At 38.9% G+C, this 19,395-nt stretch overlaps 14 protein-coding genes across 14 annotated transcripts; 8 read left to right on the top strand and 6 right to left on the bottom strand.

Annotated features, from left to right (window-relative positions):
* The first annotated feature begins 5 nt into the window (after window positions 1-5).
* Gasu_53590 (ubiquitin carboxyl-terminal hydrolase 2/33) lies at window positions 6-2,611 on the top strand. Its single transcript, XM_005703482.1, has 10 exons — window positions 6-330; window positions 387-445; window positions 495-654; window positions 713-774; window positions 825-939; window positions 1,000-1,444; window positions 1,496-1,630; window positions 1,691-1,794; window positions 1,843-2,435; window positions 2,485-2,611. Exons 1-10 carry the CDS (start codon window positions 7-9, stop codon window positions 2,498-2,500), a joined length of 2,013 nt encoding a protein of 670 aa, XP_005703539.1. The 5' UTR covers window position 6; the 3' UTR covers window positions 2,501-2,611.
* A 3-nt stretch (window positions 2,612-2,614) lies between these two features.
* Window positions 2,615-3,135, bottom strand: Gasu_53580 (40S ribosomal protein S24e). The gene is made up of 2 exons (XM_005703481.1): window positions 3,033-3,135; window positions 2,615-2,979 (listed from the first exon to the last, which is right to left on the bottom strand). Exons 1-2 carry the CDS (start codon window positions 3,102-3,104, stop codon window positions 2,644-2,646), a joined length of 408 nt encoding a protein of 135 aa, XP_005703538.1. The 5' UTR covers window positions 3,105-3,135; the 3' UTR covers window positions 2,615-2,643.
* A 10-nt stretch (window positions 3,136-3,145) lies between these two features.
* Window positions 3,146-3,850, top strand: Gasu_53570 (TP53 regulating kinase). The gene is made up of 4 exons (XM_005703480.1): window positions 3,146-3,207; window positions 3,254-3,367; window positions 3,418-3,755; window positions 3,794-3,850. Exons 1-4 carry the CDS (start codon window positions 3,151-3,153, stop codon window positions 3,810-3,812), a joined length of 528 nt encoding a protein of 175 aa, XP_005703537.1. The 5' UTR covers window positions 3,146-3,150; the 3' UTR covers window positions 3,813-3,850.
* Window positions 3,851-3,874: 24 nt separating this feature from the next.
* On the bottom strand, window positions 3,875-5,185 carry Gasu_53560 (peptidyl-prolyl cis-trans isomerase B (cyclophilin B)). The gene has a single exon (XM_005703479.1). The coding sequence runs from the start codon at window positions 5,173-5,175 to the stop codon at window positions 3,928-3,930; it is 1,248 nt and encodes a 415-aa protein (XP_005703536.1). The 5' UTR covers window positions 5,176-5,185; the 3' UTR covers window positions 3,875-3,927.
* A 9-nt stretch (window positions 5,186-5,194) lies between these two features.
* Window positions 5,195-7,915, bottom strand: Gasu_53550 (cleavage and polyadenylation specifity factor protein). Its single transcript, XM_005703478.1, has 3 exons — window positions 7,823-7,915; window positions 7,198-7,772; window positions 5,195-7,148 (listed from the first exon to the last, which is right to left on the bottom strand). The coding sequence occupies exons 1-3, from the start codon at window positions 7,895-7,897 to the stop codon at window positions 5,645-5,647; spliced, it is 2,154 nt and encodes a 717-aa protein (XP_005703535.1). The 5' UTR covers window positions 7,898-7,915; the 3' UTR covers window positions 5,195-5,644.
* A 10-nt stretch (window positions 7,916-7,925) lies between these two features.
* Window positions 7,926-9,470, top strand: Gasu_53540 (uncharacterized protein). The gene is made up of 2 exons (XM_005703477.1): window positions 7,926-9,359; window positions 9,412-9,470. Exons 1-2 carry the CDS (start codon window positions 7,938-7,940, stop codon window positions 9,415-9,417), a joined length of 1,428 nt encoding a protein of 475 aa, XP_005703534.1. The 5' UTR covers window positions 7,926-7,937; the 3' UTR covers window positions 9,418-9,470.
* Window positions 9,471-9,524: 54 nt separating this feature from the next.
* Gasu_53530 (tRNA (guanine-N2-)-methyltransferase) lies at window positions 9,525-11,675 on the bottom strand. Its single transcript, XM_005703476.1, has one exon. The coding sequence runs from the start codon at window positions 11,572-11,574 to the stop codon at window positions 9,805-9,807; it is 1,770 nt and encodes a 589-aa protein (XP_005703533.1). The 5' UTR covers window positions 11,575-11,675; the 3' UTR covers window positions 9,525-9,804.
* A 30-nt stretch (window positions 11,676-11,705) lies between these two features.
* Window positions 11,706-12,230, top strand: Gasu_53520 (NADH dehydrogenase (ubiquinone) 1 alpha subcomplex 5). Its single transcript, XM_005703475.1, has 2 exons — window positions 11,706-11,880; window positions 11,929-12,230. Exons 1-2 carry the CDS (start codon window positions 11,797-11,799, stop codon window positions 12,202-12,204), a joined length of 360 nt encoding a protein of 119 aa, XP_005703532.1. The 5' UTR covers window positions 11,706-11,796; the 3' UTR covers window positions 12,205-12,230.
* Window positions 12,231-12,234: 4 nt separating this feature from the next.
* On the bottom strand, window positions 12,235-12,835 carry Gasu_53510 (40S ribosomal protein S27e). The gene is made up of 3 exons (XM_005703474.1): window positions 12,685-12,835; window positions 12,513-12,637; window positions 12,235-12,464 (listed from the first exon to the last, which is right to left on the bottom strand). The coding sequence occupies exons 1-3, from the start codon at window positions 12,688-12,690 to the stop codon at window positions 12,338-12,340; spliced, it is 258 nt and encodes an 85-aa protein (XP_005703531.1). The 5' UTR covers window positions 12,691-12,835; the 3' UTR covers window positions 12,235-12,337.
* Window positions 12,836-12,845: 10 nt separating this feature from the next.
* Window positions 12,846-13,750, top strand: Gasu_53500 (uncharacterized protein). Its single transcript, XM_005703473.1, has one exon. It carries the CDS (start codon window positions 12,863-12,865, stop codon window positions 13,718-13,720), a length of 858 nt encoding a protein of 285 aa, XP_005703530.1. The 5' UTR covers window positions 12,846-12,862; the 3' UTR covers window positions 13,721-13,750.
* A 5-nt stretch (window positions 13,751-13,755) lies between these two features.
* On the top strand, window positions 13,756-14,680 carry Gasu_53490 (ATP-dependent Clp protease adaptor protein ClpS). Its single transcript, XM_005703472.1, has 2 exons — window positions 13,756-14,078; window positions 14,129-14,680. The coding sequence occupies exons 1-2, from the start codon at window positions 13,777-13,779 to the stop codon at window positions 14,316-14,318; spliced, it is 492 nt and encodes a 163-aa protein (XP_005703529.1). The 5' UTR covers window positions 13,756-13,776; the 3' UTR covers window positions 14,319-14,680.
* A 5-nt stretch (window positions 14,681-14,685) lies between these two features.
* Window positions 14,686-16,374, top strand: Gasu_53480 (nucleotide-sugar transporter, DMT family). Its single transcript, XM_005703471.1, has 4 exons — window positions 14,686-15,726; window positions 15,783-15,880; window positions 15,944-15,977; window positions 16,030-16,374. The coding sequence occupies exons 1-4, from the start codon at window positions 14,819-14,821 to the stop codon at window positions 16,331-16,333; spliced, it is 1,344 nt and encodes a 447-aa protein (XP_005703528.1). The 5' UTR covers window positions 14,686-14,818; the 3' UTR covers window positions 16,334-16,374.
* Window positions 16,375-16,384: 10 nt separating this feature from the next.
* Gasu_53470 (propionyl-CoA carboxylase beta chain) lies at window positions 16,385-18,295 on the bottom strand. The gene is made up of 2 exons (XM_005703470.1): window positions 16,829-18,295; window positions 16,385-16,754 (listed from the first exon to the last, which is right to left on the bottom strand). Exons 1-2 carry the CDS (start codon window positions 18,233-18,235, stop codon window positions 16,413-16,415), a joined length of 1,749 nt encoding a protein of 582 aa, XP_005703527.1. The 5' UTR covers window positions 18,236-18,295; the 3' UTR covers window positions 16,385-16,412.
* A 10-nt stretch (window positions 18,296-18,305) lies between these two features.
* Gasu_53460 (uncharacterized protein) lies at window positions 18,306-19,395 on the top strand (the record flags this gene model as incomplete). Its single annotated transcript, XM_005703469.2, has 1 exon — window positions 18,306-19,395. A coding segment is annotated over exon 1 (1,067 nt), but the record flags the coding sequence as incomplete, so codon positions are not given.

Raw genomic sequence — 19,395 nt, 5'->3', positions numbered from 1 at the left:
AAAGAGATGGTGTTGGGAACCCATCAAAGACCACCTAAACAGGAGAGCTTGGAGAAGGTAACTCTTGATAAAAACACGGATACCCTATCTTCCACTTTCTCTGCTTCGGAAAGACCAACTTGTATACCAAGGATGGGTCTAAGAGGTCTTTTCAACTCGGGAAATACTTGTTACTGTAATGCAGCTTTGCAGGCTTGTCTCTTACACAATCCCGCTACGTTACTGTACGCACTAGAGTGCAAGGCGTTCTATAAGGATCTTCTGAAGCACGCTTGCAATAGAGGTAAGATCAGCAAGAATAAAGAAAATTTCTTTTTGCCTATGATGGGGGTTTGGTAGATGCAAAGGCTGTACAGCAGTATTCCATACACTCGTTAACTATAGAGACAATGAACTTGTTACAGAAATTTGCTACAACAGAAGTAGCTCCGTTATACCCAAGAGAGTATGAAAACGCAAAAAGTTATAATGGAATCTATGATAGATATGTTTAGGTTGCTTGTATCGGTTCGCTCCAACAATGTAGAGTTTGCTGGTGGTGTGCAACATGATTCCTCTTTGTTTCTCAAGTATCTTTTGGAATGTTTGCATGAATCTACCAAGCAACTATTATCAGACCCTAGAGAAAGAATTGAACAGTTAGAGGGTCAAAGAGTGAGAACAGACTTTGTTCGAGGAGGAAAGACCTTAAAGTTTTTTCTCATATTGATAGGAAGACGATAGTGATGAAGAAGAGTGGATGACCGAAGAGGAGAAGCAGGCTTGTCCTTTATGGTTTGTCGTTGTGAATTGCCAAGACTGAGAAAACTTATGAAGTGATGTAGGAGTCCGCCTACCGATTATTATGAAAGAGAAGTTTCATTTGTATCGGAAATCTTTCGAGGGAGATTATTGAATGAAGTAAGTTGTCATGGCTGTGGTCATGTTTCTCGAAGAAGAGTGAGTTGAATGAGTGATTTGTATTTCTGAAAAACAGTGCATTGAGACGAATCTTGTTAGGAATTATTCTGGGACCTTGCAGTAGAAGTACCCTATGGAAAGCGTTCGATTCATCATTTTCAGAATGCAGCTACTCAATTTCGAAATGACCAAAGTTTTGATAGTACTGAATATTGTGCTTCAGAATCACATAGGATTGTTCCCCGAAAGCGAGCCAATTCGAGTTTAGGTATCAGCTTCGGTAACAGCAATAACCATTTCAGTCGTGTGGATAGTTTTAGCAATAGTCAATGGCTTGGTTGGCTCTTAAGTCCTTTTCGGGATACTATTGACTTGAGAACCATTTTGTGTCATTTCTTTGTTCCGGAAGATATTGTCAAGTCCGAATACAAGTGTGCAAAATGTCGCAAGTCTCAACAGATAATCTCTCGAAAGAGTTCTTTAATAGAACTTCCGGAAACTTTGATTATTACTTTGAAGCGTTTTCGATATGAAGGAAATCGAGGTTTGTATTGTATTTCAAATGATTTACCTTTTCATGAAAGTGCTTGAATAGGTTTTAAAGTTAGTACTCATGTGCAATTCCCATTGGATGATTTAGATCTTGGAAAGTTTTTGGCGGTGGATGCAGTTTATGAAAAAAAGAATCGTTCAACACGATATTATCTCGGAGGTGTAGTGTGCCACAAAGGTAATCTTAAGAATTTTTTTACCTTTTCTATATGTTGTTAAGGTTGAATGGTTTTGTTAGGCTCTTTATTTAGTGGTCATTATATTGCTTATGTGAAACTTCCTCCTGTATCACCAGCAACTTTATCACATTGGTATGAATTTGATGATGCTTGTGTTCGACAAGTAAGTAGACAACTATGATATATATATATATATGCATTCATTTTGTAGATTTCTGCTAATGAAGTACAAAATGCTTCCTCGCAAGCGTATGTATTGGTATATTATAAATATTCATTAGAAACGACCGAACAAGTAAGAACAAAATGGAAGTTGAATTTTCCGACTATTTTATCATCTTCATTGCGTTGTATATTGGATCCCAATGAAAGTTCATTAGATAATACTACATTTCAATATCTTGTATCTAGACTTTGGATTTGGCGTTTATCTAGTTTTAGTCATCCTAGTTCCATAAGTAATGCAGTGGATTTATTATGTCCTCATTCACATATATCTAATGAACAAGTATGGAAAGACAAATGTTACAGAGTGGAAGAGTCCTTATGGAAGGAATTGTACTCTTGTTTTGGTGGTGGTCCTTGTCTTTTATTGGACAATGTGACTATTGGCTGTGATGAATGTTTATGTAGATTACGTCACTTAGAACAACGTAGAAAGGAAGAAAAGGAGACAGTGGAGAATTGGAGTCAGTGGGAGGATAACGGCATTTGGTATTTGATAGATGCTCAATGGTTCAATCAATGGCAACAATTTTGTATGGGATATGAAATAGAACCACCGGGACCCATAACAAATGGAAGGTTATTACGAAGAGATGGAAAACCACTCAAAAGTTTAAGTCCTTTGCAGGATTATAAAGGAGTGAATGCTGCAGTTTGGAACTTTTTGCAACAAAGATACGGTGGTTATCCCGAAATTAAACGACATAAAGTGGATATCTATTCTAGTGCTGTGACATAAAGTCAATCTTTTCTATTACAATATGTCTTGTATCCAAAAAGATAGTTTTTACTTTTTAGCCGTTGAACCACCTTTAGCTGCTGCCTTTGCCTTTCCCCGTACTTTCTTTGCTCTATTCTTTCTTTCTTTCCTTTGCTTACGAGCAGGTTTCTCTATTTGTACGAGACCGTTTCTTCTTAATCGATAGTTTGGTTCGAATCTCTTGGCTGCTGTTAGATTGTCATAAATCAAACCAAACCCCACACTTTTTCCACCTCCGAACTGAGTACGAAAACCAAATACAAATACGGTTGAAGGATCAGCTACCTTGTACATGGCAGCCAACTTTTGTTGCAACTCAACCTTTGGAATGGGAGACTGTCCAGGATGAAATACTTCTACAACCTAACGACAACAATAAGTTATACGAACACAAAAAAACGATTCTAGACACATACGAATTGTTTTCTCTTTAACAGTCGGTTGGTAAGGAATCTCCTCGTTCTTATAGTGTAGTTCTTTTCAGGCATGTCAAATTGTTCACAATTGGAGGACGACGTCGACGAATGAAAGTAAATGATGATAAGTAACATTCGGAAAGAGGCTACTCTATTTCATCAGGGTGCAGAAGCAGTAAGGAAGCGTGTTTTTCACTTGGTTTTATTATGAAGTATCGTAGACTCTTTATATTGCAGACTTTTTGGGTCGTCCTTCCTTGTGGAAGCAACGAGTGGTCAAGAAATATAGACACGAGTGTTTGGACCAAAGGATTCGAACACGACGACTATTGCAGGTACGAATAGAACAATTACGAAAACCAACGATGGTTTCAACACCAAATAGGAAGTAAGAACTTTACTTCGTTGTAGAAAGTTGCAAATTAGAGTTCCTGCAGTGTATTTTGTGGACCCTGAAGAAAGCATATTGATTATGCAATATATATCGGATGGCATTGTTCTGAAAAACTATTTGAACCAGAGCAACGGAAGCCAAGAATTGTCTTTCATAGCCACAAAAGTTGGAAAAGCCGTAGCTAAACTACACAATGGCTCCATCATACACGGAGACCTCACAACTAGCAACTTTTTGGTGGTCACAAGAAACAATGAAACTCTACTGTATTTGATAGACTTTGGACTAAGTTTTTATAGTAATACAGAAGAAGACAAGGCAGTGGATTTGTATGTTTTGGAGCGCGCAGTACTCACCACTCTAAAAGATGCTGCTCCATTCTTTGAAAAACTGATTGAGACCTATTCACAAGAGTCCAATGATGCTTCTGCTGTTCTTCGAAGACTAGAAAAAGTTAAAAGACGTGGAAGAAAACAGACAATGGTTGGTTGAAATAATATATTATGAACGATGAATATTTGCATTTTCTCCTCTTTTGCCCTGTAAAGGATCGAAAACTTCATAATCGTTGGAATGATCCGTTTCATCCTTCTCTTTCGTATTTTGAGGAAACTGTAGTCGATGAAGAAGCCATCCTTTATCTTCTTTTTCTGCATTAGACTGCAAAGTCGGTCGTCGAAGATTGGCACGAAATTGTTGCAATCGCTTCAAAGTTTCCTCTTGTCTATTTCCCAAGTTTGCATTTCGTCTCTTAGTTGCATATTTTAGTCTTCGAGCTTCTACTGGCGACATAAAAGGAGCATCTTGGATTACTTTTTCCTCATCTTTTTGTTGAGAATCGAGTGAAACGACCATTGTCTTGTTCTTTTGTTGTTTCCATTTCTGCTTCAATTGCTCATATTCATGAATTACTGCAGTTTGAGAATAATCGACTTGAGTTTCTTGGTGTTGTTCAGTTTGCTCACTTTGTTCTATATTTTCCACATGTTGTTCTTTCGTAGACATTGCTTTTGGACTCTTCTTTTCATTGAGTGATGATTCCACAGCAGCAGGTACGTTGGCTATTTCCACCTTGGGATGGACCAAACTTGGCTTTTCTAAAAAGGTTTCCTGTTCTTCATTATTATCAAAGGATAACAAGTTGCTCTTTCTCTTTGCTACTTTTTGTAATCGTTGTGGTTTTACATCCGATTGTTTCTTTTCAACTTTGGTGGGACTCAACACGATGTCTTCATAGGGATTGAACAATACCAACGTACTATTGATGTAAACGGGTTCTTGTGGTCTTTCGTGTTCATCGACAGGTGACCAATCTGCTATTCTTAATACGTTAAATATGGTATTTCCCACAACTTTACCGAATATAGTATGTTGTCCGTTTAACCAATCACAGCGGTCTAATGTGATAAAAAACTGACTATTGTTTTGGTTGGGTTCATCACAAGCCATAGCAACCATTCCTCTGTGTCTAAACTTGAGTCTGGAATGTATTTCATTAGGAAATGGAGCTCCGTAGATGCTTTGTCCACCAGTTCCTGTTCCTGTGGGGTCACCAGTTTGAACTAGAAAACCTTTGGCAATCCTATGAAATGGACAGCCGTCATAATAACCGGAAAGAGACAATTGAATAAAGTTTTTACAAGCTTTGGGAGCTTCTTTGGTCCACAATTCTATTTCGATATCTCCCACAGTCGTTTTCAATACTACTTTTCCACAAGTAGGTGGTTCAGCAACATAAATAAAACTCATGGAAGAAGAAGAGGAGGAGGAGAGACGACGTTAGGGAATGATTGATTTCGGTGCAAGTCATGAAGCATGACCTTTTGGTTGGAGAAGAGTTTTACGTTTGAAGCAATGCACTATTTAACTTATCACGACGGAAAGTGTAGTCGACCACATGGACACTCTTATCAGGTCACTGTACGGTTGAGTGGAAAGCAATTGGAAACGCAAGGACCGAAGAAAAATATGTTGACTGATTTCAGTTGTATATCTGTCGTTTGTAAAGACTTGAAAGAAAAATATTTGGACCACTACTGCCTTAACGAAACATTGGAAACCGATTCTCCAACTTCGGAGTTTATTGCTCAATGGATATATCAACAACTCAAGCCTCAACTTCCGCTATTATCTGCCGTGATAGTATCCGAAACCAACACTTCTAGAGCCATATATCAACCAGATACAACGGATGGTGACCAGATAAAATAATAAAACATCAACAACCACAACATTCACAAAAGTAATCAGGAATAGGAAACATGATAGTGTAAATTCTTCTTAAAGCCAACTCTACTCTCTCTCTGATGTTGTGCTGTTCACATTCCACAATGCCACGTCGATGATCTACGATAACATCTATGCTATCCACTTGAAAACGGGACTTGTCTTCGTCTATCACTTGCAATGCACCAAAACGTTCTTCTAACAATTTCCTACTCATCGATAAAGCAGAGTATAGAAAGTCTTCATCTTTTTCCTCTTCTTCAAACGATGAAGACTGTTTACTGCGATATACAGAAACAGCATCCATGGCCAATACAGGCGCTGAAGTTATCGAATGGGTTATACAAAGATAGACAATATTCTCCACCAATATATCGGTGGCATAATTGGTACACCATTCCACAGATGCCGATTCTCCATCTTCTAAAAGAGTCACTTGAATGGCTCCCAAAATATCCAATTGAGGTCTTTTCGTTTCTTCATCTATATCCAATACTGTGCCTTCCAATAAGTGATTCAATTCAGTAGCAAGTTGAGAAAATGGTTTCTTTAATGGAACAACCAAACGCTGTTGTATTCGACTCACTTTCAAACCAGTATAAGTGTTCAACTCATTAGGACTCATCAAAGTATAGTTAAAGTCTCGCTTTACCAAAATACCTGACATACTAGCACCATCTTCAGGTTTCCGTTTCGCTACTTCTCCAATCGCTTTGGCAACTTTTTCTGCTCGAAAAGTGAGGCGAACCGTTTGACAATTCTTAGGAGTATAGATACGAATATTCGGAACACTTTGTCCTTTGTTGTATTTCAAGTCCAAAGCATTTCGAAGCCTTCCCATTTCAGTCATTTCGCCATGTACCAAAACAATATGACCTGAACGCGAACGATCGATAAATTCGCTTGTTTGAAGAAAGTCAGAATGAGCAGAAAATGTAATATAATCGACACTACAACGTAATGGTACTTCCTTTCCATCCAAACGAGTTATAGTGGAAGGTTCAGATAATATATGTTTGGCCAAAGTTCCTTCAACTGAGTAACCAGGCAATATGATTCCGTTTCTTCTATCCGTACACCATCTTTCACATAGTTCTCTGGAAAGACCACTTTGTAACATTCCAGGAGATGCCATAAACACACAAGGACCCGAATCATCAAAATCTTGAATGTTCTTTACATTCAATACATATTTGAATGCAAAAGGATTGGAGACTTCGTAACGTTTCCTTATATTATCGTTCATCATATTGATATATGTTTGATATACCGACATACATCTCTTAGCTAAAGAAGAAGCATAATAAATAGGAATATCTTGTAAATCCGGATGAGCTTCCCAATACTCCTCCAAAATCAACAACAACTCTTGAGCACGTCCCAAAGCAAATACTGGAAGCAATACTCTGCCACCTCTTCGAACAATTTCGGCTACTTTTTGTGTAAATCGAGCTTCTCTAATCTTTCGTGGTTCATGTACTTGAACCCCATATGTACTTGATGTTGTCAGCATTTCTCTATTCTTTCAATGTTGATACATCTTACCTTTCTACTATTATAATATCTGGAGGAAATGGTGGTATCTCTGCTTCTTTCAAATGTCTATCTTCTTGTCTAGAAAAGTCTCCCGTATATAAGACTCGAACTCCAGCAATTTCTACTAGGAACATGGCAGCTCCTAATACATGTCCCGCGTTATACGCCCAAAAACGAATACCGTTCCAGTTCATTTCTTGATGATAATCAAGGGTTTCGATTCTTTTCATGGTTCTCGATAAATCTTGTTCGGAATAGAGAACGTCTTCGTTGGAACTTACTCGAACAAAGTCACTCAACAGTGTTTTGTAAATGGCTTTGGTAGGATGCGTCATGAATACTCGGGCGTTTGGATTACAGTTGGTCTTTTCCAACAGATAAGGCAACGCTGCGCAGTGATCCAAATGAAAGTGAGTTATTAAAATAAGGTCGATGGAACGTGGGTCCATTTCATCAAAGAAAGGAAGTGAAGCTAAACCAGAATAGGCGGGATGAACACCACAATCGAACATGATGGTCTTGTTCTTGTAAGTAAGTAAGACACAAGACCGACCCACTTCATTTCCTGCTCCCAAAGGTGTTATCTGTAAGAAGAGTTATTCGAAAAAGTAAAGAGAGAACAGGAAGTACGTACTTGCAAAGTTTCGTCTGCTAACAATTCTTGTGAGTTGAGAACTGCGTCATTCACGTTGGATGTTGGATCGCCCATAAGTTCGTAAAATAGAATAGAAAATGGGATGCCGAGGAGAATGAAAAGACTCAATAGGCTTCCACGAGTAGTACTCAATTGGAAACATTATTTAAGGTTATGTACGAAAACCAAGAATGAGGAACTCATAGAAAGGCAAACCAAAAACGATACTCTGTTGGATATTTTGTGTACAAGTGACCCGTTACCCAAAATGGATGAGTATTGTCCAACTCCCGTGCGAGTACGAGTCAAGAAGAATGTTGGTTCTTTAGGCTTTGTACAACACTGGAAAAAGAGACGTTCTGTTTATGTTCAAGATGATAGAGCAAGCTTGGAATGGTTGCAATACCCCGTGATGCCAGAGTTGGATGTCTCCAACTATGTGGAAGGTAGTTATCAAGAAGCTAGTGTACCGTTGGAAAGAAGAATCAACTACAAGAAGCAATCGTTTGAAAGAGACCTTTCTTTACTTGCTGTTCGTTGGTTTCAACGTAGACGAGGTACAGAATTGAAAAGACAGTTTTATCGCCATCGACATACCATATATGCTTCTTGTTGTCTTGGACAAGATTCGAAAGAACTGAAGAAAGAGTGGCTTGAAAGATTGAATATTCCAGAATCCGCTTTTGAACGTTTATCTTTCGAAGAAAGGAAGGATTGGTTTTCTTCAGAAGTGTGTCGACGACTTTTTACCAAGAGATATTCAGTCACTGTGGCTACTCAACATGCAAACATTTTAGCTCGTCGTTTGCGTTTGGAAGTGGCAAAATTGGGAAATATTGTCGTCTTGTATGAGAATACTTTGCTTGATGGTTCTATGGAAAGGAGAGGATTGGAATGGGGAGGTAATATATTTGGCATAGGAAAAGGTGCTCAAGATGTAATCATATTAGACGATAATTACTTTTCAGATAATTGTATCCACAGTCTGTTGGAGTTTGCCATTCGTTCTGTGGCAGATTATGGCCTGTTGTGTGTTCATGTCAATCTTCCAAAACTTTCAGAGGAATGGCAGTCCGTTCCATTTGCGGCAGAATTTCAACTTCGACAGTTTTTAGATGAGTTGGTAAAGTCTGCATTTGTTCATCAAGCTTATTTGGAACCTGTATTCTCTTGTATGTTGGAAGGGACACGTGCTCATATATGGCTTAGGGTTCGAAAGGATTTATATGGTCAACAAGGTTGGACTAGAAGAAGTGGTTTGCTTTATTATTGTCCCCATTGTTATTCGTACTGGATCCGAGCTCTTGAATGTACACCTGCAGAAAGACAAGATTATTACGGTTCACAAAATAAGTGGAGTAAGTTGTGTGAATATTGTGGCACATCTCCTTGGCATTTTGGAGGAACTGTATATTTGGAAGGTTTGTGTCAGACTCGTGAGTCAAGTAGAATACTACACGAACTTATTGTTCCTGTTTCGCGCAGTCTGAATGGACACAAAGCAACTCTTACTTTGGCCAATGCAGCGGATATGGAAGTATTGTTCTCCACAATGGCTGCAGAAAGTAGATGTTCTCCTTTCTTTTTAGATATAGAAAAGATGAATGCATTGTTTCAAATTCACAGTCCTGGAACAGAGTTGTTGTATACTGCTTTGAAGAGTAGAGGTTACGAAGCATTTCCATCACATACTAGTCTTCATGGCTTGAAAACCAATGCACCTTTGGATGTTGTTTGGGACGTGTGGAAGAGTTGGAAACTTTATTGTGAGCCAGACAGCAATCATTATCTATTATCTTACAAACCATTATTGTATTACCATAGCAAAGAATGGGAACAATGGCTCTCATCGCATCATACCGAACAAATGTTGGCCATTTCAAAGGATGAACGATTCTTTCGTCGTTTGCATCATCCCAATGAACGAATACAGACTCAAATTGTACCTACTTTTGTGAATAACAATAAGAATGGATAATATATTATAATTCATCTTCTAAATCTTGCCCTGGTAACTTGTTTGGATCCATTTTTCTCTTTCCGGTTGCTCTCTTTCCTGGACCATGATGTTTCTCCAGTGGGGGATATCTAGTAACCGAATGACAACTATTGAAAGCATCTTTATGTATCTGAAAGTCAATCTCTTCGGGTGAAATATGAAATGGTTCCGTTGCCATGATGCGTGATGCGGCATCGTGGGGCTTTATATTATTCAATCCATTCTTCTGTACCCATATTCTCATGATATCCCATATGAGTTCGAAAGGTGCATCGGTTTTCAGTGCGGTTGGTCTCAAATGAGAAGTAGACACTCGATATCCTCGTTTTCTTAACACTTCACGAATGGAGGCTTGTGGAGGTGGACTCGTTCTTAGCAATTTGGACATATCATTGCAATCCACAAACAAAGGAATATCAGCACATTCATGACAAAGCACTGTGAGAAATCCTTTTAGACGCTCTTTACAAGGTAAATAGGACCATTTGGAATCGTTTTCTAGTTGATGGAGTAGTTTTTCAACTACATTTTGTTGAAAGATAGCTCCTGTATAGATAGGTCCATAGAGAGAAAGTTCCGAATGACAATAAGGACAAGCGCCTTCTACAGGAGGGCCTTTGGCACAAACCACCTTTTCATTGGCTTCTCCAAAGTTTCTAATAGCACCAAGTGGTTGTAAGAAAAACGATGGACAACTATTACAGGCATATACATAAGCTTGGTGTTGTATCGAACGTTGTGATTGCAAACCGGATTCATAGACACGTACAAATACTCGCACATAAAAATCTACAAATATTGCTAGTAGGGGTTCCACATATTTACCATATCGACTAGCTGTTTTTTGTAGAAATGATAAAAGAATGCGAAGTCCAACTTCATTGCGATACGCCTTTGGCCAAGTACAAGGGACTGAGCCATAACGTGCAAAACAAATACCGCCTTGTACTCCTGCAAGTGAACGCATATCTGTACTGGTAACACATAACAAACCTCTATTCTTAATTGACTGCATAGCAGAATCTACAAATGGTGCAGCTGTACCATAAGGATCGAGATCAATAATATCCCATTGACTTGCTCCAAAACGATGTTTGTACATGACATCCGTGGCTTCTCCCAAGTTGGCAAATACCTTACCTTGTACATTCTCATTCAATAAAAGACTCTGTTGAATGGTTTCATAAGAAGCCTGGTCCATATCGTTTGCTATGATGGGAAACAGATGAGGCACTTCGGTTGCATAACGTATGGCACGCAAACCGGTGGCAGAAAACGCTTCAAAGACTGAAAAATGGTCCACTGGATTCTTCCAGGTTGATGAATCAAGTCTCATTTGAGCGTACTTGCAAGTCTTCTGCTTGTCATCGATCACTCGTTTGTAAGATAGTGCCCGGGAGTTTTGAAGCTTCTTATCTTGTTCCATTTCGTTTAAACAAGTTGAAACAAAGTAGTTCAACACGAGAACTGATAGGTCTCTGTTGAATGCTTGTGCTTTGTTATAAAATACTTGTCCACTGTTGTATACTACTTTTCCCTTGCCTTCGCAAATGGTTTCCTTTCGGCTTTCGACTTGAGAAGAATTTGTCAATACATCGTTTGCGTCATCAGCGTCACCTTTCATTGCTTTACTCTGTAACTTTAACAATTCTCGTTCAATCAACGAAGCTACTGTACTACAAGTCCTTCTTGGGTTGAAAACACAGCGACGACGGTGAACAAGAAGACTAGAGCTGCATCTCAATGATGACATTCACAACACAATTGATCAACATGACTATTATTTATCAATGACAAGTTTCCATAGAATTGTGTGAAAGAGTGAATAGTTGTGTATCAAAATGTCGATAAGAATTACATATCTAGGAACAAATTGTTTCATCTTGAACTCAATAAGCCAAGTTTGTGACGCATCTCTTTTTTTTTAATCAAAGTATTTTTGTTGGAGGTGGCATTATTGGGTAGCCATAGGAATATGTATCGAACAAGATTCCTGTGCAAAGCTGCCGAAAGAGTTTTTACCATGGTTGGTTTAAAACCCGAACCAAATGCTAAAGAGGTAATATTACATGGAAGAGAGTTGACTGCCGTTGATGCTGTTCTTTAGATTTTAGAAAAGTTGTATCAAGAGACCCTTGAAAGAGTTAAAGTGCTTCCAGAAAGGTCAGTATATCGACAAAACGTGGAGAAGATAACAAATTATCGTTGGAAAGTGGTGAAAGAGAGTGAAACAGTGGAAGCTATTGAAGAAAGAGTCGGGATGGGTTTGGTAGAAGAATTGATAGAACAGGCTAAGAGTGAACTGGAACTCATTCCAAAGTTTCAGGAGTGGAAACTTTGGGAAGGAGATCCTGACAAGATCAAAATAAATATTCTCGACTAGAGCGCTTGAAATTTGCAAAGAGCCAAAAGTTGGACGCAAGTCAACCCAACACTTTATTGAAAAACTCGTGGATCCATCATCGCCTTCCTCCTAAGTTTCTAACGGGGAACAGTGTAACTTTTGTATTATTAACTCAGTCTGTTTTTTTTCTAAACGAACAGGACTCCATTAATCTTGCTTTCCCACCTGTAGGCTGACAAAGAACAGTAGCACAGTTACCACACATCACGACCGTCTGAGCATGACTAAACACAGTAGTACTATATACTATTTGAGTTTAATCTTGGAGGGTCAGTAAGTATACTTACATTTGAAAACATCCTGGGCACTTCACATCCATAAAGAAGGAGTTGGGACTTGGGATGAGTCTTCGTAACTTGTGCTTTCGTGCCTCTACTGCGGGATCAGGGTGAAGCAAGTCTCCTTGTAAAACCTTGGGAAATCTCAGCAAAAGAGTTGTGAGTGAACATTCTTACTTACGGGCATGTTACAACGTAAAAACTAGTGCAGACAGACAGAAAACTCAATAACTTCAAGAAAAATCTGCAACAAAGACAACGACAAGGACGGCGCTCGAATCGTTCCAATGAAAATGAAACTTTGGATCGATATTCCTAAAATGATGATGTTGAAGGCATCTCTTTGAAGGAGTTGTGTTATGTGTGGGCGCTTCGTATTTGCTTTCAGTAAGAAGGAACTGGAAAACATAAGTGGAACAAAAAGTTGGATAAACGCAGAAAAGTATCACACTTCATACAATGTGGCTCCCAGTACTTATGTGCCTATAGTTCGAACTTTTATTCCAGACCAGCCAAAAAAAGAACAATTAGAGGTTAAAGAGGAACCTCAGGAACAAGATTGTGATGTTCTCAAGACAACTTTCGATATGAAACGTGTGTTACACGTTATGAAATGGGGATTACAACCTTTTTGGTCCCGCAATGACGCAAATACTGCTAAGAGTTGCATCAACGCACGAAGTGAGACACTGCTTGGAAAAAGTATGTTTAAAATTCCTCTAGAAGCAGGCGGAAGAGGGGTCTTGATAGCAAACGGTTTTTACGAGTGGCAAAATGTTGCAGATGAGAAAAGAAAGAGTCCTTATTTCGTTTCAGAAGAAAACGGTCCTCTATATATGGCGGTAGTTTATGATCTTCCAAAAGCAAAAGCCAATAAAGAAGATCAATTCACTATTATAACAGTGGATGCTAGTCCTTCCGTGGCTTGGCTACATGATAGGATGCCTGCCCTATTAAAGCTAGATCAGTTGGACGAATGGTTAGACGTAAAAAGGTTTTCTCTAAAAGAAGCCATAGCAGTATTGAAACCGTTTGACGGGGATCTCAAAGTACAGCGAGCGTCTCCTCTTGTAAACAGCGTGAAGAATGACGGAGTTGAGTTGATTTCGTATAAAAGGACTCGAGAGGAAACCAACTCTATCACCCATCAATACAGTATAGAGAACTACTTTTCTTCCAGCTCAAGAAATAAGCGTTCCAAAAGTACCAAAGAGTAGTTTTGCATGCTATGGCATTTTTGCTGTTGAATTACTTCCATTCAGAAAACTTGGCCATGGACACCCAGAGGCAGGCTTTCCTTTTTCCTGTGTGTACAAAGCGGCACTCTGTATTTTCGAGGAGTTCTAAGAAACTATATAATATTTCTGTATACCGTAGGAAGTGCTGTTATAGTTGTTCAAGTACTTCAACGAGTGTACGAGAAACCTTCCGAGTATATGCTACAGGTAGAAAGGCAGGAGGTGCACAGTTGCTTGAGAAGAAGAAACAGAAACGAGTCCAATCGGAGTCCAAAACTCAGGGGGATCCCGGAAAACCATACAAAGTTTTGCTATTTAACGATGAGACACATACAAAGTAAGTGTGAACTATTGTTTTTGTTAAAAACCTAAGTGGTTTGTCCAAAGACAATACGTACTTGAAACTTTATTGCGAGTTATACCAGGAATGACTCAAGACCAAGCAGTTGGTATTGTAGAGACAGCACATACTACTGGCTCGGCAGTTGTGGGTGTATGGATATTTGAACTTGCCGAAGCATACTGTGATGGTCTTCGTAGCAATGGGTTAGGGTCAGATATCGAACCAGACGCTTGAATGCTTGCTTGGGGTGTGTGCTAGTGGATAGTTCAGGAATATTTTGAAAATAAAGTCTTTCTTGCAAGGAAGCAATCCTAGTGATTGCCTTACCTTGGCGCTTTACCTACTAGTTGTTTCCAACAAGTGTCTAAATAACACCGATATGGAAACTATTTTTTAAAAATCATTAACTTGAGAATCTTCGAGGTACTATGTACACTAATGTGTTTCTTGCGAGAAGCTTTACAAAACTTCAAAATGAGAAAATGAAATGTTGCTGAGGGTTCCGCAACACTTCATCATGAAAGGGACAGGTGTGCGCACCTTTTGCGCCAAAAAAATCGAGTGGAAATGACCAATCAGAGAAAAATGCGAATTTGGCCCGTTTCATTTTGCTTAGGTGGGATTCTTTTTGTGGCTTTTTTTTCTGGCATTCGGGCATCTTGTGAGAGAGAGAGAGCCAAGCAAGTCTTTTGCACAATTTTGGTTTCCAAAATTTGAAAAAAGACAAACAGGAAATGATAAAGAACCAAAGCTTCTCAGAAGGTGCCTATCAGCAACGTCGAAGTTGGTTTGAGTATCTCGGTAATTGGGTAAAGCTGACACGAAAGAACATCGAACAGCTTGATTTGGAGAAGGCAGCTTCCGAATTCACGCAAACATCCTTCCTGGGTAGATTTATATGGTTTCTTCCACTTTCCGAGCAAAACCTCTTTAATAGCTTGAAACTGACAAAGAAATGCCTCCTGGACTTTGGTTGTTTGTCGCAAAAGAGCGATGCTGTGTTGTCGTGCATATTGTATGCCTTGAGTTCCATACTCTTAACTTTGTGCAACAAACACGTATTTTCGTCTCAAAAATTCGACTATCCTTGGTGCAGCTTGGGTTTTCAGATGCTAACAGCTGCTATATTCGTGTTGTTTTTGGGAAGTTGGGGAATGATTGACTTTGCTGGTTTTGATAAGGAACTTTTCATACGACTTATTATTCCTAATCTCGGATTCGTGGGATTTCTTTTCTCTGGCTCAAGATCTCTTCGATATGTAAGAATACCAATGTTATCAGTGCTAAAATCTTTGGCTCCAGTCGGTATCGCAGTCTTTGAGTCCGTATATTATCAAGAAATGCTTTCCATGTGCATGTTAGCTTCTTTCATTATGATGATTATTGGAAACATTATTGCTGGATATAATGATATAACTTTTTCCTTTTGGGGATATGTTTGGGCAGTTTTGAATGTTCTTTGCAACATTATATACGTTGGTACTACTCGTGTATTTATGCCAAAAGAGAAAAAGTACTCAAGTTGGTCAAAAGTTTATCACAACTCAATTCTCTCTTTGTTCTGGATGACTATTTTGGCATTTATTTGTGGAGAGTGGACTGATTTTGGCTCCAGTTTTGTTTCTAGCTCGACAACTTTCAAGTAAGCCTCATGGAATGTTTTCCATTTTAAGGAATTCATTTGCTGTCTTTTCTTAGATTGTCGTTTGTGATGTCTGGAATCCTCGGAATTGGTATCAGTGCTGCTTCATTTTACTGTATTGCTTCTACAAGTGGGACTACTTTCAGCTTTGTAGGTAAGCATTTTAATTCTATTGTAATTACTGTTTCATTACTTTTTTTGACAATTACAAAAACAGGAAGTGTGAACAAGGTGCCAGTAATTCTTTTAGGGTGAGTTTTTTCATTTCTTGTTTAGACAGGCATAACCATCTTTTTATTGTAGTTGGCTCATTTTTGACACGGAAATCAGTTTTGGTTCCTGGGTTGGAGTTGCCATTGGTCTCTTTGCTAGTTTTCTTTTTACCTATGCGAATACTCGTACCACCAAAAGTTCTTGTCGACATAAGAAGGTTCCCTCCTCTTCTAGTGCTATGACAAGTACCGAAACATACGCTAGAGTTTTATCAGAAGAAGAAAGAGAACAGCCTGAAATGAGTTGTGGAAAGCTGTATTTTAATGAAACGAATAGTTGCAAAGAATTGAATGTATTGTCCAATTTCAATCAGTCGACAAATGACGTGAAATAAACGAATTGAATATTGTTCTTTATAAAAATATTTTCATAGTTTGAGACTGTTACCGTAGTCATTGAGAAGATATAGTTTCTCACAACGGAATATTTCCATGTTTCTTTTGTGGAGTTGCTTCCCGAACAGTTGACTCATCTTTGTTTGCCAAAAGCACCAAGTCTTCACATATTCTTCTTCTTGTTGTACTTGGTTGAATAATCTCATCAACATAACCTCTGCGAGCAGAAACCATAGGAGACAAGAACTCTCTCTCATAGTCTTCTACTTGTCTTTCCTTTTCTTCTTCTGTGAGTCCTCTAAAAATGATTCCCACAGCACCTTTGGCTCCCATAACAGCAACTTCAGCTGATGGCCATGCATAATTGATATCTCCTCGTAACTGTTTGGATGACATGACACAATAAGCACCACCATAAGCCTTCATCATGGGTCAGTTGCCATACTCTCTCTCTCTCTCTCTCTCTCTCATAAAACTCAACAAAAGATACTTACCTTACGAGTAATGATTGTAATTTTTGGCACCGTTGCTTCAGCATAAGCATATAACAACTTGGCACCATGTCGAATAATACCACCGTATTCCTGTGGAGTACCAGGTAGGAAACCAGGAACGTCGACGAATGTAATGATTGGAATACTAAATGCGTCACAGAATCGGACGAATCGTGCAGCTTTCACGGATGCATTGATATCCAAAACTCCGGCAAGACTAGCAGGATTATTTCCAACAATGCCGACAGTTTGACCATTCATTCGAGAAAAACCGACGAGAATGTTGGGAGCAAAATGTTTGTGAATTTCAAAAAATTCTCCCGAGTCTACAGTTCTATAGATAACTTGGTGCATATCATATGGAGAATTGGGATCTGCTGGAACGATGCGATTCAAAAATGAGTCTTCTCTTGTAGGAGGATCTGTCTCTACTGGACGAAGAGTAGGAGCCATATCTCTCCATGAAGAAGGAAGATAAGATATTAATGTGCGTACTTGTGACAATGCTTCGATATCATTATTAGACAAGACATGAGCGACTCCAGAGCGACTTGTATGTACTGCTGCACCACCAAGTTCTTCTTGAGTTACTTGTTCTTGAGTCACTGAACGCACTACATCGGGACCTGTTAAAAACATGTGCGAAGTTTCATTCACCATAAAAACGAAATCTGTCAACGCTGGAGAATAGACAGCACCTCCTGCACAAGGACCCATAATAACAGATATTTGAGGTACAACACCGGAAGTAAGAACATTACGCTTAAAGACTTCTGCATAACCTGCCAAGGCATCAACACCTTCTTGAATTCTCGCTCCACCTGAATCATTCAATCCAATAACAGGGACTCCGGCATCAACTGCTCTATCCAACACTTTGCATATCTTTTGGGCGTGGGTTTGCGATAAAGTGCCGCCAACTACGAGAAAGTCTTGGGCAAATACACAAACGTCTCTACCGTTGATTTTTCCGTGTCCAGTCACAACACCATCTCCAGGAATTCTGTTATTCTGCATACCAAATAGGTCACAACGATGGGTAACCAAACTATCATACTCACGAAACGTTCCTGGATCGAGTAGCACTTGTAGTCTCTCTCGAGCTGTGAGCTTTCCTCGTTCGTGTTGACGAGCAGCGAGCTTAGGATCTGTCACTCCAGTGTTTTCTACAACGTCTTGATATTTTTCTAAGAACTTGCTTTTAAGCTTTACGCCATATTCTTTCTCTGCTTGTGCTGCGTTGACAATGTTAGGTTCTTGACTGAAAAAGAATGAGGAGGAGGTAAAAAAGCAAGCATCATGCAAATGAGATCGAATGATAGGACCACTACGAGTAAATAAACTCGCACGAAAGCTATCCACGCAAACTTGTAAAGTGTTGTGAAAGAGGTTTTGTGCTCGTAACATTTCTTCCTAAGACCGTCCAACAGAATTCTCTTCAATAGAATATATGACTGAATTTTTAGATTTTCAGTGGATTTTCTTTGAAAGCTTGAAAACATGACTTGTATAAAAAGCTATTGTAGACAATGGTTTTTGTTCCTCTCCTCCAAAAGTCCAACCACTTGTTTTGTTACTCTTCGAGTTGTTCATCCTACTCAAGCTTTATGTTGTGGTGGTTCACATCGTCCGAAGAGTTGTGGGAAGAGAATCATCCTGCTGAAGAGAAAAACTGCGGTTTCACGCTTATACCTTCGATCTTCGTTGAAAGAAAGGTCAAGTCAAGTACAGAGACCAGGTAACCATACGAAACAAGTGACCGAACAAAACGCTATTTTATTGCTCAAGGAATGGATTGGGATATTTTTGTTTGGGTTTATTACCACTTTTGTAACAATATATTTTTATTTGGTGACAAAAAACAAACGTTGGTTGTTGTTAATTGTTGCTTGTGGTATGCTTTGGAGTATTTCGATGGTTATTCAGAGACTACACATTCGTAGAATGTTGTTAGCACAGCGGGTATGGCAAGAAGATATGGAGAAATATATGTCGAAACTGGAAGAAAGGATAGAAAAAGGAGATGGTCAACTAGCAATGTCGATATCTCAGTTAGAATCCATAGCAAAGACTTGTGAGTGGATGGAAAGGAAACAAGAAGAACGAAAGGAAGAGTGGAAACAGTTTTTATGGGAATGGAAAAGACTTGGAGAAGAATGGAATGAAAGCAGAATGTCCTTGAATACTCGCCTATATCAACTGGATAAATGGGAAGAAAGATGGAAAGATATTCAGTCCACTTTAAAGGAATTGGCTTCTAATCTATCGGCTGAAAAGCAAAATTGGTCGAGTTTGTCTGAACAAGTCAACCAATTGTTTGAGAAAGTGACTTTGGTATCTTCTGAAAATCGCTTTTCAATGGAAAATAAGGAAACCGTGTCTTCTTCTATTTCTAATGGAAATAATAATGTGTCTGGTATAGTTCCTTGGAAAGAATCGAAAGGAAGAGAAGGATATAGCCATCTTTATAGTTTCTCGAGAGATGAATTTGAAAGAGAAGAAATGTTAAAACAGTTGGATGAAGAATGGATCGACGCTTATTGGGAAGAAAGAGATTATAAAGATAG

This window comes from Galdieria sulphuraria (genome assembly GCF_000341285.1).
Source record: "Galdieria sulphuraria unplaced genomic scaffold scaf_54, whole genome shotgun sequence".
Taxonomy (NCBI): domain Eukaryota; phylum Rhodophyta; class Bangiophyceae; order Galdieriales; family Galdieriaceae; genus Galdieria; species Galdieria sulphuraria.
This window is presented reverse-complemented; position numbering and strand designations above follow the sequence as displayed.

Coding starts and splice junctions, on each gene's coding strand:
- Gasu_53590 (XM_005703482.1), top strand. CDS start 7: ATGGTGTTGGGAACCCATCAAAGACCACCTAAACAGGAGAGCTTGGAG. Junction 446..494: donor GCTCCGTTATACCCAAGAGA/GTATGAAAACGC, acceptor AGATATGTTTAG/GTTGCTTGTATCGGTTCGCT. Junction 775..824: donor AAGCAGGCTTGTCCTTTATG/GTTTGTCGTTGT, acceptor GAAGTGATGTAG/GAGTCCGCCTACCGATTATT.
- Gasu_53580 (XM_005703481.1), bottom strand. CDS start 3,104: ATGCCTGAAAAGAACTACACTATAAGAACGAGGAGATTCCTTACCAAC. Junction 2,980..3,032: donor TGTTAAAGAGAAAACAATTC/GTATGTGTCTAG, acceptor TGTTGTCGTTAG/GTTGTAGAAGTATTTCATCC.
- Gasu_53570 (XM_005703480.1), top strand. CDS start 3,151: ATGATGATAAGTAACATTCGGAAAGAGGCTACTCTATTTCATCAGGGT. Junction 3,208..3,253: donor TTCATCAGGGTGCAGAAGCA/GTAAGGAAGCGT, acceptor GAAGTATCGTAG/ACTCTTTATATTGCAGACTT. Junction 3,368..3,417: donor GAACACGACGACTATTGCAG/GTACGAATAGAA, acceptor AACACCAAATAG/GAAGTAAGAACTTTACTTCG.
- Gasu_53560 (XM_005703479.1), bottom strand. CDS start 5,175: ATGAGTTTTATTTATGTTGCTGAACCACCTACTTGTGGAAAAGTAGTA.
- Gasu_53550 (XM_005703478.1), bottom strand. CDS start 7,897: ATGGGCGATCCAACATCCAACGTGAATGACGCAGTTCTCAACTCACAA. Junction 7,773..7,822: donor TAGCAGACGAAACTTTGCAA/GTACGTACTTCC, acceptor CTCTTCTTACAG/ATAACACCTTTGGGAGCAGG. Junction 7,149..7,197: donor GATATTATAATAGTAGAAAG/GTAAGATGTATC, acceptor GACAACATCAAG/TACATATGGGGTTCAAGTAC.
- Gasu_53540 (XM_005703477.1), top strand. CDS start 7,938: ATGAAAAGACTCAATAGGCTTCCACGAGTAGTACTCAATTGGAAACAT.
- Gasu_53530 (XM_005703476.1), bottom strand. CDS start 11,574: ATGTCATCATTGAGATGCAGCTCTAGTCTTCTTGTTCACCGTCGTCGC.
- Gasu_53520 (XM_005703475.1), top strand. CDS start 11,797: ATGTATCGAACAAGATTCCTGTGCAAAGCTGCCGAAAGAGTTTTTACC. Junction 11,881..11,928: donor CCGAACCAAATGCTAAAGAG/GTAATATTACAT, acceptor GCTGTTCTTTAG/ATTTTAGAAAAGTTGTATCA.
- Gasu_53510 (XM_005703474.1), bottom strand. Junction 12,465..12,512: donor TGCCCAGGATGTTTTCAAAT/GTAAGTATACTT, acceptor AATAGTATATAG/TACTACTGTGTTTAGTCATG.
- Gasu_53500 (XM_005703473.1), top strand. CDS start 12,863: ATGTGTGGGCGCTTCGTATTTGCTTTCAGTAAGAAGGAACTGGAAAAC.
- Gasu_53490 (XM_005703472.1), top strand. CDS start 13,777: ATGGACACCCAGAGGCAGGCTTTCCTTTTTCCTGTGTGTACAAAGCGG. Junction 14,079..14,128: donor AACGATGAGACACATACAAA/GTAAGTGTGAAC, acceptor GTTTGTCCAAAG/ACAATACGTACTTGAAACTT.
- Gasu_53480 (XM_005703471.1), top strand. CDS start 14,819: ATGATAAAGAACCAAAGCTTCTCAGAAGGTGCCTATCAGCAACGTCGA. Junction 15,727..15,782: donor TCTAGCTCGACAACTTTCAA/GTAAGCCTCATG, acceptor GTCTTTTCTTAG/ATTGTCGTTTGTGATGTCTG. Junction 15,881..15,943: donor GACTACTTTCAGCTTTGTAG/GTAAGCATTTTA, acceptor TTACAAAAACAG/GAAGTGTGAACAAGGTGCCA.
- Gasu_53470 (XM_005703470.1), bottom strand. CDS start 18,235: ATGTTACGAGCACAAAACCTCTTTCACAACACTTTACAAGTTTGCGTG. Junction 16,755..16,828: donor TTACAATCATTACTCGTAAG/GTAAGTATCTTT, acceptor CCCATGATGAAG/GCTTATGGTGGTGCTTATTG.